A 15,922-nucleotide genomic window follows, 5' to 3' on the forward strand; every position below is an offset into this window, starting at 1 on the left:
CTGTGTGAGGCTGCTAACTTGAAACGGTACATTGGTACATTTTGCCTTCCAGCAGGACAATAAACCAGAGCTAAAATGGAATGGTTTGGCTAGTCGTTGGAACATCACAGTCATGTTCAGAGATTTCACCTGTAGATATGCAAGCAAGCAGAAACAAACCCCAAATAACTTGCTGATGTATTTACTGTGAAGTGCGGTCAAACAGAGAATTAAAAGGGGTGCTGAACAGAAATGCAAAGCCAAATTTGTATTTAAAAAAAAGGAAAACAAAACTATCCTCTTTTCATAAATTGCACTGCCTTCTGTAGTACAATTACATTGAAGTGTTGTTAATGTGAATAAGGAAAAAAAAAAAAAAAAAAAAGACCTTTCATCCATTCCCTCATCCTTTCCCGTCCTCCTGTTCTTTTCTTTTACCGTGGGAGTTCAAAACATTACAGTTCTTTGTCATGTCAAGGGGATGGTGAAGAGCCAGCTCAATCTGAACTTTTGAATTAAAATTTCCAGGGTCACACTCTTTTTCTGCCAAACAGACTCACTAATGTGCTTCCCTGAATAAAAATTGTTTTCACTGGCACAAAAACCATGAAAAATCTAGTTGTGCAACAGTATCTCTGCCATTTTAATTGTGTTTAGAAAACATGAAACTAAGCTGCTGTGTATTTTTCCCAATTATTATAGTGTGCAATTTGATGTTTATTAATGTGTCATGCTCAACATTGTCAGTTTTCTTTACTAGTATATAGCAACACAAACTAGCATCATATTTCTTCTTTTTTAGCATTGTTACAATGAAGTTATCATGTAGTTTAGTGTATTCCCCTAAATTATGTAAAAGTACCATTATTATATTTCATTCACAACTTTAAAAAGTAACATAATATACTGACCAGATGTTTAACAACATTTGGAAGCATTTCAAATTGGATTGTATAAAAGTAGCTTCTTTTATTTCAGAGAAGAATTATTTTGTTCAGTCACTTTGTTACTTTAAATTAAATGTCAAAGTGCACAGGGGGTAATAAGATTGCATCTAAATGTCTAGGTGGGTTACTACCTACAGACGCACTGATTTGAAAACATGGGCAGATATTGTCATCAGATATTAATATTGCTGTTATGGCTGATAACAGATATTATAAATATATATTTGATGCGTTTCCGTATCCTTTGGACACGCTAAAAACCGCCGTCTCTGCTTCAGTTAGACACCCCCTAATCCTGAACTGCATCACGATCACTGTCTCCAAACAAATACCGCAAGACCAACCTCCATCCCTACTCCTCCAGAAACACAAACAGGAATAAATAGCGGCTATAAATATCAGCACATATTAAAAATGACTAACAATCTGTCAATTATTGTTGAAAATGGGAAAGCGCACATGCTCAGGTGGAGAAAAAGAGGTATGGTCCATGTGGGCAAGAACGGCAACCAATTATTAAAAGTTTAAAAACCTAAAATTTGACAACTACCTCTAAATTAGGAGACAAATCTTCATTACTCAATGTTAAAGATCTGTAGCAAAGTTTTCATCACAAGATCAATCCTCAGCAATAATAACACGATTTTAAGGTTATGCCAGTCAACATGAAGGCTAGTTCATGTTCACTCATAAATTGATGTAATTATAACCTTTGTCTCAGTGTTGTTCAAACACAATTGTATTAGATTGGCATCAGAACTACTTAGCGTTCCTGTGACATTCTGAAAGCCCACAATATGAATGCGATCAGGGGAAATAAATGGCACGCCCTTTTAACCACCATCAGATTCATGCATCAAGTGTCAGCGGTAGCCTTTATTAAGAGTATTTGCTTCGTCTTTGGTGGTTCAACTCCCAAAGCATAGGGATGCATGAAGAACAACGATCAAGAAAGTTGAGAGTAGATGTCATGTCTGGATAATACACAAAGGAGATTTATGAGAAACCATTTTTAAGGGAAAAAATAAATTAACTACTTTGTACACACTGTTCAAATAAAAGCTTGCATTATTTTTTTAAATTGAGGGGGTATTTACTTTCATTGTTAATGAGAGAAGGAAATTAAAATGGAATTCACTGGAGTCTCCTAATTTTGAAGAAGACAGCGCTAAATCACCTGGTAATGATCAGTGGACGAGGAGTCCAATTAAGAGGTACATTAAGTCAGTACCATCACAAATCAGAATTGCTTTCTGGTTGTAAACTTCACTGTTCACAAGCTTTTGTTTTAGTGCAAGAATTAGGATGATAAACGGTGCCTCGGAAAAATATCCCCTGAGATTTTACCAGGTTTCGTTACAATACAACCACAAACTTCACTGTGTTTGATCAACGTTTTGTATGATAGACCAACCCAAAGCTGGTCTATCATAATTGTTAAGTGGATGGAAAATGTTAGACGGTTTTCGAATTTTGTGTTAACTTAAATCTGTCAAGTGTCTGTCCCCAACTCTGGTCCTCAGGGCCCGCTGTACTGCATGTTTTAGATGTTTCCCCACTCCAGCAAAACTGATTCAAATGATTGCATTACCTCGTTAGCATGCGGTCAGCTGCTGCAGAAGCCTGTTAATCGCCCATTCATTTAAGCCAGGTGTGCAGCAGCTGGAACACAACTAAAGCATGCAGGACAGTGGGCCCTAAGGACCAAGATTATGAAACTCTGATTTAGAGTATGGCTCTGCCAAGTTTGGACTTACAGACACTAACATTTTTCCCCATTGTAGTACTGAAAGATGGGCATCTGCCTCCCAATCTGTCCACTTTGTTTATGTATCACATAAAATCTCAACAAAATGCACTAATGTTTGTTTTTGCAACTTAACAAAATGTGGAAGAGTTCAAGGGATTTGAACAGAACTGCAACTCATCACAATCTCATGTAATATCTTAAATAATGTCTATACGACAGGGTGTTGTGATAGTTGAGAACAACGTATTTATACTTCCTCCACATACAAAGGTGTAAAAACTACATCAAGATCAGTTTACAGACTCTGACTCCTTCCTTTGTCTATTTCTTTGTGCCGTTGTTGTTATCACAATCACTCAGCAATGTCAAGCTTTAAGTGTGAAGGCACTGATGTTCTTTTCCATCTATCTGCTTGAGGCGCTGAAGAGCTTTTCCACCATATCTTGTCTGGGCCTCCCTTTTTTCTATGTCTGAAAACGCCTGTGGGCTTAAATTGTTCAAAAAGCTCTCTCCTACGAACTTCCTGCCTTATCACTTATTTATTGGATTTTCTGTCCCATATATTTTCGCTCAAAGATAAAGTCAAAGAAAAGTGCAGGCTTTCATTATCCCCAAAGGAACCGGAGGCAGATTTTTAAAGTAAATTAGGAAAACATTTGCTTAAATGAGTAGTTATTATGTAACTGCATATATTGAATAGGTTCACAGGTGAAAAAAACATTTATACATCAACACCTATAACACCACTACTTACAGTGTTATGGTACGGATAGGATTTGGCTTGCAATGCTTAGCTTAGAGTATTCAGTGACAATTCTTCACATTTTATATTCAGAGATTTTTTTACATTAATCAGACAGACTATGATTCAGAGAAGTTTCATTATCAACGCTGCACTCGACAAAATGCCCTTAAAATCACAACAAAGTTCAATGTATTTTACGAGAGTTTTATGTAAGTGAGAAACACAATGTGGCACATAACTGAAATGGAATAAAAATGATTCAATTTAATATTTTCTTTTTACAAAAGACTCCCTATTCCAACAGTGGAAAATTCAACGACTGATACATTGATAAATATGAAAATGGGTTCTAAATTAATTACTGATGTCCAAGATGTGTGTCATCTAACATAGTTAATCTGTTTATGGTACATTACACTTGGCGTTGAACAGAATGTGATGAGAATGTGCTCATGCGTTGAGCAGTGAGTTTGACCTTTTGCCATCCAGGAAGCGGTTCATGATGCCTTGGTGCAGAACGAACAAGTAAAAAAACTCTTTTGTGCCATATTCTACCAAACCCCTAAACCTGAGGAGGAATACATGAACTCACCAGTGCAGATCACATTTTAGCTTTCTGTTATGCATTATGTGGAAATGTTTATGATGTGTTATAATTGTTGTTCTTATGGGAGGCATCTGACACATTATGTAAACCAAATTTCCATTTTTATGGACAATAAAGTTTTTATCTTATCCATTTCAAAAAGAAATTGTTAAGCACAAAACCTTTGAATGTGTCTGCTCAGCAGTTCCGCAATGGTATAAACCTTGTCCACTGTTTTTCACGGCCGGGACAAAAACCTTGGACTCCTCTTTAGTCCAAAGTTAAATCGTCAGTAAGATCTTCCTCTCCAACATACACTTTAGTCCTGCTGCTTAAAAATTGGGATTATCAGCCCAGGATGTCACCCTAATGATGTCCCAGTTCTCCACGTGACACTAAAAAGACACGTCAACCATGACAGCCCTACAGTATACAGAGGCTTTAGCGTCTTAAGCCAAATCTTACTCCTCTGTGCCAACTGGCTAACTGGGGAGCTTTTTAACCACCTTGGCACCTCTGCAATAGTGATGAAATCGCATTTTGATAAGTCTTCTCCTTCTCCACAGAACACACGCTGACCTGATAGAGGAGCTACTTCTTCAATTCCCTGAGACAATATTCTTAGTTCACGACCACAGTTCCCCCTTCAAACCACTCAACATCTTTTCCCTTCCTGAGTCACTTAACGGCTTTCCAGAGCTTCCTTTAGGCCAACCAAATGTCTTGGTTGTGAATATGACTCAGCCGGTGCCATTTTCTGTCCACTTTAAAGTCATGTACTTGTGGTCTCTTTTAAAAACCTAAAATACAAACTTTTAGCTTGTAACCTTGCATTATCTAATTATGTTAGAGTATGAATAATTTTGCGAAACACTGTAAATGAGCTTGCAAACAGAGACCAGAAGAACAAACTAAATTAGTAAATTAGGAAATTACATTTTAGTCAATTCTGTTGTCTCTGACCACAATATGTGTAAGTACAGCGAATGTAACAGCACAGATGCCTTTAATTTGAGGTTTTTGTCTGTTGATGCGTCTAAATATAATTAGTTTATCCAATTCAAGCACCAACCGGTGCTTGTAAAGCAGGTGCTATGAAAAATATCTTTAATGGGCTACATACTGTTCAGTCACAATTTCTGTCCTGCTTTCTGACAGCAAAATTGGGAAGATGTAAAAGAAAGCCAATTTTACTGTTTATCTGACCAAAACACGAGGAGACAATCAACCAAATGCAAATAAGATGTCAGCGCTCTGGTAAAAATGATGATGACAGACTTTTAACCAATTTATCAAATGATGGTCAAAATCTACAAACATTTAACTTTTTTAGAGCACTTTTTGTCATACAAACTTTAGCTCTAATCTTTTTAAGCGATGAGCCATCAACATAAACTAATTCAGTTTTGGTCTTTGCTGGTGCAAAATAAGTCAACAGATTCAAGCAGAAACATGAACAATGATCTTTATGATCATTGTTCATAAAGAAACAATGATTGAACATAACTTCTATGGCTCAGCCCCGCATGTAAAATATGGATAGCTATGATTTAAGTTTTACAACTTAAAGAATTTTAAACTTAAAACTGACTAGAGGTTAGCCGTTTGTCAAAAGTAGTATGGAGGTATAACCAGTGATTGGAATGATGGAGTATAACCCCTTGAAAACAGTCAATGTAGATGAGCATTTTATTGTTAAATATGATTGTGTAAAAACACTTTATAGTTGCTTTAATAATTAGACAACCTAGTGTTGCGCTACAACAACAGTATTTAAGTAAATCTTTTCTCATCAATGATGATTCCTGCAACTTTCATCTTATGTGGTTTATGGAGTTTTAGCTGACTGGTTTGCGACAGGCCTTAAATGCTGTTCTTATATATTGCTAAATTATAATTCTTAAAGCAAATCCACAATTTGTGCATCTCCAGTAAATACTGAGTTAACTTTTAATTCCAATTCCATTAAAAAAAGTCTTATAAAAGTCTTATAAAAAGGAGGCTTAAAACATATTAGAGCTATTAAAATTGCCTCTCCTTAAATCATCTTGGAACGCTGTGAAAAGTTCAGTTCTCGTTAAATTCTTAATTTTAATACAGCCTTGATTAATCCAAACGGACAGCGTTGCAGAGGTCGAAGTAGGATTTTTTTTTTTCTTTAAGATGACCAGTTTTATTACATCCAATCAGTGTGAAGCCCTTGCCGAATGTTATTATCATTCAAGATTCCTTTTAATTTTTCTGAAGTATTCTAAACTTGCTAAGCAAAGTTTGTTAGACAAGTTTTGAAATATGTTGGTTCAGTAGAAGTTGGCGAGGAAGAGACTTACCTCTGGAAGCACTTTCCTCACATCCATGTTTTGTAGAAGGACTTGCTGAGTTTTAATCAGTTGCTGTTGACTGAGGGAGCAGCTGACATTTTGAAAAGCCTCCCTCTCAGCTTGGCTGCTAAATTGGACATAGTCATCCAGATCTGTCCCCTCACACAAGATGCTCCTCACATTGTCAAGCCTTGGGATGCCCGTCGTCTGAAAAAAAACACACAAAAAAACACAACAACATCATTGGCAAAAAGTTGACACACGAGGGAATGGTGCATCTATCCATAACCTTTTGGGTAAGAGGAGGAGTTTATTTTCACCATTTAGTGGTAACACTGTAGCAAAAATACATACTGAAATGTATCAGAGCAAGTCTTTGTAGCTTTCTAGGTAATTTTAAAAAGAAATACATTTTCTTATTATTATGAATGGATAAAAACAATATGCAAGAAAAAAATATTTTTTATTACAACCCTGATACGAAGTTTCTATGCTCTTAACTTACACATGGACTGGCTGCTCAGAATTTCCTCTCACCCATTTTATACAATATTGCTAGTTTTCACATGTCCAGGCTCTCTGGCCATCAAACAGTCTGCAATGTTTTAATCATTGTTCATTGATTTTATTATTATTATTATTATTATTATTATTATTATTATTATTATTATTATTATTATTATTATTATTATAATTTCCAGTTGATCTCATAACATTTAATGCACATTTAAAAATTAGGGAAGAGACATTTGGATAAACTTGTTTCCATTTACCAAATTGAAGCTGCCCTTTGTTAAATTAGTACAGAGACGACTTTGAATGTCAAAACAGAGGCAGGACAGACTGTGAAATGTTTTTTTTTTTGCCACATTTTACTGTTTGAAAAAGTATAATAGTTTTTAATTTGCTTTGGTCACACTCACCATGAAAGGAATGGGTACCCCAGGGAACATTATTTTACTGTTTTCTTGACAAAGGACTACTTACTGAACTAAGGTGAATCTTCGCATCCATGAGGCTTTGAACTACATCTGGTGGAACTGACAAACCCTCTGTCAGATGGGCGCTGAATGTTTCATTGTCTTGTAGGATACTTCTTAGGATCACTAATTAAGAAGAAATATGGAGAAACAGTGTTTTATGGGTACACTTTGTATAGACATAGTTATACATGCAGTACAGGAATGCGCCTGACCTGGAGAAAAAAAAGAAAAAGCATATTTGATGTTTTTGTCTTAAACAAAAACTAGTTTTAGAGTCTTGGTCACAAGCATACATACAACTAGGCCTGTCATGATAGCAAATTTTGCTGGGCGATTAATTGTCTCACAAACTATTGCGATAGACGATAATATTGTTTGAAGACCTTTGTACACTGATTTAATGGAAATGACATAATAATGCATGCGATTTCCTGCCAAAAATAGATACGTTTTATTTTAAAAAGAACACTGAAGACTGAAACTGATAAAATAAACAAAACAACCAAAAACAAAAATAAAAGGGATTCTCAGTCTCCAGTAATGAAAATGTACTTGAATAAAAACACAAAAGTGTAAATAAATACTGCATTCAACCAAAAGAGTACAGATTATGAAGTCTGTATACCATATTGCCCTTCAGTAATCATTAGATTTAAATAGAGAAGATGGGCACATCCGAATACCTGATGCAAAAGTTCACACTACACCTTAGTTCACATTTTCCCCTTATGTTGATCGTTCTAAGATTATGTGGTGTGTTACGGTAGATCATTGTGGCCGCTCTGATCTAAATCAGAGCAAGGCAGCCTGTTGAATGTGACAGGTAGCCAATCAGAAAGCGTGGATTATCCTTCCTGATTTCTGAGGGGAAATTACAGAGAGGAATCCCAAACAGCTGACACAGCGCAACCCGAAGTCCAGCAGACATTGGAGATGATATGTGGAAACAACATTAATGTTTATAAAACATTTCGTGCAAAGAATAGAGAAATGACGAGGGGAGGAGTTGGAGCGAAATTGCTAGCAGTTGATGAACCCGGTAACTTTTCAGCTGTTCTTCGTTAAAGTGACATAAATAGGTTATAATGATTTTCATTCAGTCAGGACTGACTCTAGCCACATACATTGCAGGTAGATTGTAGTAAAGCATTGATTAATGCCTGGTTTTAAAATTAGTTAACTGGACTTGTAGCCATTATTTTGTGCCCATTGTTGGACACCACACGGCACGATCAAACCTGATCGAACTGTTATAGCTAGGATTTCTGTCGGCTAATGTGTGGTCTCAGGTTTTGAAAATGGGCCGACAATCGGCTGACAATTCTAAAATTGTGTAGTGTTCGCTGGACATTACACTAAGGAAATGAGGAAGGGAGGGTCAGTGGAGAGCAGCAGAATTGAGCCTTTTTTCATTCAGTGTCATCAACAGAACGACAAAAAGGCTGGAAGAGACAATAAAGCCGATAATAAAAATGACGTAGATAGTTTTAATTTATTGTATGAATTGCAACAGGCCTACATACAACTCTTTACTTATCCTTGCGAATTTTGATCGCGTCCTCTTTGTGCAAAAATGAACTAATCTGTAGGCTCATGAAATGTCACAATGAATACCCACTATCTCAACTCTACATACCGATGATGTTATCTTAAATGCAATGGTAAATAAATACTACAAAATTTGAAATTATTTTTGAAACATGCAGTGTGCAGCTCTTAAAGCTGAGGGAGAAATACCAAAAACAAAATCATTTTTTATATTTTAAAATGGTTAATTAATTGCCTTTCAATGAAAGGGCTGATTCCTGACAGAGGGAACATATGAAGAAAAACAACTTCTAAATTGAGTGTATTCATTGCATGGTCTTCTGGTCACCAAGTGTTTTTAAAAACCCATTGGCCACTATTCACATGCAGGTTGTTTCTGAAAAGTGCTCAACTACTTTCTGTTCTATGTTTACATAAGCTCTACTGAGGATTTAAATGCAAACATGTTCAGGAAAGATAAGTTTTAGCTTTCTGCAATGCATATTCCAAGTTATTATGATGTCACACAATTAAAGATTATGTGGAAAATCACTTCATGCACGTAGTGAAGCAGAGCAAGGATCAGTGATGTTGTTAGCATGATTTCGTCCACAGGAAGCCTCAACAGTAGAGACAAATTAAATTGAAATCTGTTGGCCAGTAAAAACTCAAAAAGAGATCATCATGGGGTCTTTCAACAGGATACTGGTCCAGAATAAATGTCCAAAGAAAAACAAATTCTATTCTGTTTTCTTTTCTTAAGAAAAAAAAAAAAAGCTTTCTTCATTACAGTTAAATCCCTTGCAAGAGGGATGAACACCTCAGCTGGATGAGAGTGAACAAGAAGACAATTTTATGCTACGCATTTACCAGAGTGTTCTGCCAAAAAGTCAAGGTAGTTTCCAAAAATCGCCTTATTGTTACACTTCATCACTGAAAGAAACAATGATGCAGCACAGCACGGGTTCTCACTCCTGCATGCCTACACCCTGTGCTATTTTCTTTTTTGTGCACATTTTCTGCTTCCTGGGTGTCCAAATTGTGCAGCAGCTGATGATGAAGGGACCACATAAAATAATTCAATTACAGTTTTTGTAATTGTAATATGGGTACCACAGTCAATTATCTGGATAGGGTGGGAAAGGTCCAGTTCTGACAGATGTATTGTGGGAATGACTAGAATTAATTACATCACTGGAAACGCAGCCTTCACCTTCTGAATTCTACTGATGACAATTATTATGCTCTTCATGCCTGCAAGAGGTTTAGATGGCCAGGAAACAGAACATCCTTAACACAAATGACCACCTGGGTCTTCTTAATCAGCCCATGGTCAAAACAAAACAAAAAAGAGAAGACAACACAATCACCTTTGCCATTTTAGCCTTTTTGATAGCACTTCATTCCCTTTCCTTCTTACTGATCTTTCGTGCTCTCGCCTCAGACGGCAAGTGCCATTAATTATGTCCAAGCTTAGATCTTTGATGGATTTAATCTTGTATATTGCAAACCGGCGACCCCAAAATGCAAATGGCTCACAGGCCGCTTGTTGAGCAGCACAGCCCTCCCTTCCTCCCTACCTCTATTGGCTTTTTGCAAATTAGGTGCAGTATGAAAATCTGAATATCATCAGACTAAATGAGCCTAATGCAAAACAGCAGCTTATCAAGACAAACGATCTGTCAGTCTGCATAGCAAATTGCATCATAAATAATCACACACCATTGTTTTTAAGGGATAAAGAGGACTAACAAATCCTACAACTTGTCATCCACATGAAGGGATACTTTCCTTGATTGAGTGTAGTTTAATAAAAGCCATGACAGGGCTATTTTGGCTTTCTTTAATAATTTTTTTTTTCTATTGTGCCACTGTGGCGTGATTATGAGTACACCAAATTTGACCTCACCTACAGGACCTGCTCTCCTCCAAGGCATCACACAAGTGTATTTACATGAATAAAAACAACAAACGTAACATTACGATGCCATGTGGTGTTCTATTTTAGCCCTTCTATCTTTGAGGGAAGTAAATTGTGGTTTAAGTCAGTGACGGTTTTGAAAAGATTCTTCTTAAATCCCAATGCACTGAGGCAATAAATTTAATAGCAACATGCAAATTCAAATATGAACTTTTATATTATATAGGGTCTCTTCTACGCTTAAAACATTTTAAAGACCTACACTACACATGTAACTTCTATCTCACCTCGTCAGTCGTAACTGTGTTGATCCATGCTGGGTCTATAACCTGTAACCTCTATCGATGTTACAGAAAGGAGGCAGGGGAAGCAGAATAAAGCATTAGCTTTGCTACATGCAGTTAGCCGAGACTTGTGATGTTCGGCTGATCAGGTCCGAGCTCTTTCACCTCTAGCTTCTCCTGATGAGTTATTTTCTCTAACGGTATTGTTTTAAACGACTTAATTGGATTATTATTAGTATTTTCAATTGCTTCTTTTCGCATTTCTGGCCATGTCTCAATTTCCGCGACTCGACTGCCAATCAGACTTTATTTTATATATAAAAAAATTCCCTTCTCACCCACCGCGGGTGGTGATTCTTCTTCCTCTTAGCTCGGGTCCTCTACCAGAGGCCTGGGAGCTTGAGGGTTCTGCGCAGTATCTTGGCTGTGCCTAGGACTGCACATTTCTGGACTGAGATGTCTGATGTTGTTCCTGGGATCTGTTGTAGCCAATGTTCCAGTTTGGGGTGACTGCCCGAGGTCCCGATGACCACAGGCACCACTGTGGTCTTCACCTTCCAGGCCCTCTCCAGTTCCTCCCTTAGGCCCTGGTATTTCTCTAGTTTCTCATGCTCCTTTTTCCTGATGTTGCAGTCACTTGGTATTGCCACATCCACCACAACGGCTTTCCTCTGTTGTTTATCCACCACGACTATGTCTGGTTGGTTCGCCCTCACCATTTTGTCTGTCTGGATCTGGAAGTCCCACAGGATCTTAGCTCGGTCATTCTCCACTACCTTCGGGGGTGTTTCCCACTTTGATCTTGGGGGTTCCAGTCCATATTCTGCATATAGCTGGCAGGATAGCTCAATAGATAAGTCAGCGGTTTTTCACCCGGTCGACCCGGGTTCGAATCCAGGTCGAAACCGGAAAAAAGGGCGCTATCCTGTCTGGGTCCTTAGGCAAGATCCTTCGAGCTACAGCCTACCTCATAACATGAGAGACACAAAGAAGCAAGGAAACATGCCGGCTCAGACGTCGCCCGGCCAAACAAGGTCTGCGTCAGGTGCTGGGGAACCAGAGCACCTTGACGATAAATGGGCTACTGGAACAACGAGGCGGACAACGAAGCGGAAATGGGCAAGAGATATATATATATATATATATATATATATATATTTTGGGGCAGAAATACATAAGCAATTGGAGAACATGGATGAACGAAACAATTTTACTCATCATAAACTATAAAATATTTATCTGTCACAACTACAATTATACAAACATATATTTCCAAATATTTTATTTTATTGGTTATTATTTTATACCTTATTCGAGCTAATGTGGCGAGTGGTCAGTGGTGGGGCAACACTCTTGCGCCCTAAGTTGGCCAGTCGCCAGTGCTTACCAGTCCGATTCCCTTTTCCAGGTTCCGCTTTAGACAGCACTGAAGTCCACTGGTCAACATCATCTACCAGCAACTGCATCTTACTGAGAGCCGACCTGTCTGCCAGCACAGACTGCAGCTCAATCAACATCCCAGCAATTCTAGTAAATTGAAAAGACAAAGAGGATCTCAAATTGTTGAATTAAAAAGGCACACTAATACTGTAAAGAATGCAATTCTAAAGCATACATGGAGTTGTTGAAGTTATTCACTTGGCCTGGTGTCTCCCCTGGCGTTGGGTGGTCCAAACATGGATTGTCGATGTTGCATATAATTCCTTGAAGCCAGGGCAGAACGCCAGCAGATGGCATGGCTTTGTTTGGGTAGTGGCCTGAATAGAAAAAAATATATAAAAAAAGAGATGAACACATGTTCTTTGACCATGCCTTACTGAAGGGTGACAATTAGCGATTAAATGAGATCTCCTGATTTTAAAATGTTTGATCAACTCTGGTCATACTATCCAGATGTTGTCAGCGTGTGCCTTCACTATGTGAATTACTAGTGTGAGCTACAACTATATTTATCCAATTTATTTTGGACTAGTAGTTTGAGCTGTAAGTAAGGGTTTATATTTATGTATTTATGACATGTCTCCCTCAGCAAAAAGTAGTTTCAATTAAAATCTCACTCATTAGAGAACAAAATGTTCAAATGAACAAAAATGCCTGACTATTTTATATGCAGGATAAACCTATTGTACTTACATTGGCCTTTGTGAATTGGCTTATTGGTAGCCCTCACCCCCACTAGTATGAAGAAGAGAAACAGAGGCCAGAGCAGCTCCACAACCAGCCGCACCTGCAACACAGACATTTGTTTCATTGAAATGCTTTGCTTAAAAAATGCATCTTTAAAAGTCATGTTAGCTGAAGTAATTTGCATTGTGTTCTCATCAGTCAACACTGAATCTCCACAAAGCAAAAGATAAAAATTCTCAGTGTGCATAGACTCTTTTAGAAAGGTCAAAAGTCACACTGTAAGTGAAAACCTAATGTTTTTGGGGTTTTTTTGGAAAATCTGGTAATTTACCTGTTGAACTAAAGCTAAAGAAAAAACATGGCAACCTGTTAAAGTAAATATCGTAACTAGCAAACAAAGAAACAGATCTGTCATAGAAGATCTATTTTTGGTATATTGTGCACAGAGAACATTTTTCTTCAGTCTGTTAGACAGAAATGCTCAAGACAGTCATGGCATTTAATTTATTTATCTTTTTCTTTTTTATGGACACTCAAGATACAGCAAAAGCAAAAACAGAAAATAATATCACCTTTTGACCTTTTCACAATGTTATATTGTGTAATAGATATTGCTGCTATACATATTTACAACAAAATGTTGAAGTTTCAGCTCAGTTCATCACCCTACATCAGCATTCCTTGGTTTACTCCAATATTACTCCAAGCACAAGATTGAGAGAGCCATTTCTGCCAGTAACTCCCTAAACTGAAGCTATCACACACTCCTTATCATCTCCTTGCCACACTCAATCCTCTCCTGGTAAAAAAAAAAAAAAAAAAAAGAGTGTCAACCACTTCTTTGAGTTAATACAACCACTTCTTGCCACCTTCCAGGCAGAGTCCCGAGTGGCGTGTCAGGCTTTTTATTTCAACACCAGGGAAAAGTGTAAAAAGACAAACCAACAAAGCACATAGGTTAACCTCAAGGCTTGGCTTTGTCGTATTTGTCCCTGAGGACCAAACGCACTTATTGTACTAATTGATTAGCTGTTTCAAGTGGAACAAGGAGACAGGACAAATACCCAGTGACAAAGAGACAAAGAAAATGCTATATATTGGATTTAATGAATGAATACATATATATATATATATATATATATATATATATATATATATATATATATATAATTTTAGATGAAGAAGGAGACATCGCTGGCATTTTGTTGAAACAAAAGATGTGATCAATTTAGACTTTTTTATATAAATATGAAATTGTTTTATCAGACAATGATAATGTAATTCAATATACATTTCAGAATTATGTACAACAACATACTAACACAAACACAATATATTATTATTCAGACTTTTCTATATAAACAGATTATATAAGCCACAATAGCATGCAAATTTGATCAACTGAAACATAATGATGCACAGGCCCATCTTTAACTGGTATTTTGCATCCTTTACAACATCACAACACACCACTCCCACTGTCCTGTATAATCATTCTCTTAGATCTAACCTCAGCTGTCCTATTCTGCCAACATACACATCATCTCAGGTGAAGTGACCTGGTTAGACCACTCAGATGATTGCATCTGATGACATTAATGGAAATAATAAGCATTGACAACTGTTTTAGTCCTGACAGGTGAACCAAATATAGGCTGACCTGGAAAAAAATATATATATATCTGAATTCTGAGCATTAGCTAAATTACAAGACAGGAATTGTATAGGTTTGTTTATAGAGCTACGAAGACAACTTCTTAAAACTTTGTTTCAAGTTTCTGATTTCATCTAGTCTAAGTGTTACTGCAACTCTGGCGAGGGCAGGCATTATCCTAATGTATTCTGAACAGAGGAAGAATGGACAGTGAACGCAGATCCCTGAGACTTTCTCAGTGTCTGGCTCCCCAGGCATTTTGCCATTGGACACCAGAGTCTTTGTGAATAGATAATCTCTTCCTAAGAAATTATGCTGAATACTGGACCATAAAAATCAGTTTCATGCCTGTTATAAAATCCTAAAATGCTTGGTGAGGCATTCATATAATTGGTCATTAACCTCCACAAGCCCTCCACAAGCACCATTGTCCTTGCTAACTCCCACTGGTTTTCCCTAATAATAATATTTCATGTTGACGTTGGCTAAATATCCCCCAGTCTGAAGCATAAAGCCACCACTGTCTGCTTATGTATCATTGCATCCCACACCCCACCTTTACCCTTCCCAATTTTTTTTAGTACCCACATGTTTCTCTGCAAGGCTGATAGATTTACACAGGCTGCAAAAATGTAAAACTACAACTCTGCCTTCAGCATTTCTTTAAACGTATGTTTTCACAACTTACTTACCTTCTTCACTTTTTACATTTTATTGAACTCAGACAACAGAAACACTGCTGTGCTCGAGCCTCCTGACAAAACAAGCTTGTGGCTGTGAGTCCTGTCATCACTGCACGGAATATATCAAACACTCTGCAGCGCTCGGTAAGAGTAATACCAGCCCAGAAATCAAATAAGTCTCACTAGATTCCTCAATTACCTATTTGGGTACTTTAAAGGTTACTTGGGTAAGTGTTAACAAAATGAGATGTGTCGGCTGAAATCAAAGGCTGATGTAGTGTGTATTATTGACTTATCAAATGTGATCTGGTGGCGGTGGAGATGTAAGAATTGGCAAAGGAGTACTTTTTTAACCATCTGTCCCACTGTTTTATTTAAAACCCCTTAACTGTCATCCTCAAAACACTTACAAGTA

The 15,922-nt window shown here is 37.3% G+C and overlaps 1 protein-coding gene across 7 annotated transcripts in view; it reads right to left on the reverse strand.

Annotated features, from left to right (window-relative positions):
• LOC122820345 (phospholipid-transporting ATPase ABCA1-like) overlaps nucleotides 1–15,922 on the reverse strand; it is a 192,358-nt gene that overhangs the window by 157,095 nt on the left and 19,341 nt on the right. For 6 of the 7 annotated variants that reach the window (XM_044097692.1, XM_044097696.1, XM_044097691.1 and 3 more), the window contains 5 exons: nucleotides 13,177–13,270; nucleotides 12,659–12,800; nucleotides 12,431–12,570; nucleotides 7,316–7,434; nucleotides 6,338–6,535 (listed from right to left, as the gene is read on the reverse strand). In XM_044097692.1, the coding sequence (XP_043953627.1) occupies nucleotides 6,338–6,535; nucleotides 7,316–7,434; nucleotides 12,431–12,570; nucleotides 12,659–12,800; nucleotides 13,177–13,270 (693 nt within the window). Of the gene's footprint in view, nucleotides 1–6,337; nucleotides 6,536–7,315; nucleotides 7,435–11,046; nucleotides 11,319–12,430; nucleotides 12,571–12,658; nucleotides 12,801–13,176; nucleotides 13,271–15,922 lie in introns of those variants that run through there. The other variant, XM_044097697.1, reaches the window with a different exon arrangement.

This window comes from Gambusia affinis, linkage group LG18, assembly GCF_019740435.1.
Source record: "Gambusia affinis linkage group LG18, SWU_Gaff_1.0, whole genome shotgun sequence".
Classification (NCBI taxonomy): Eukaryota; Metazoa; Chordata; class Actinopteri; order Cyprinodontiformes; family Poeciliidae; genus Gambusia; species Gambusia affinis.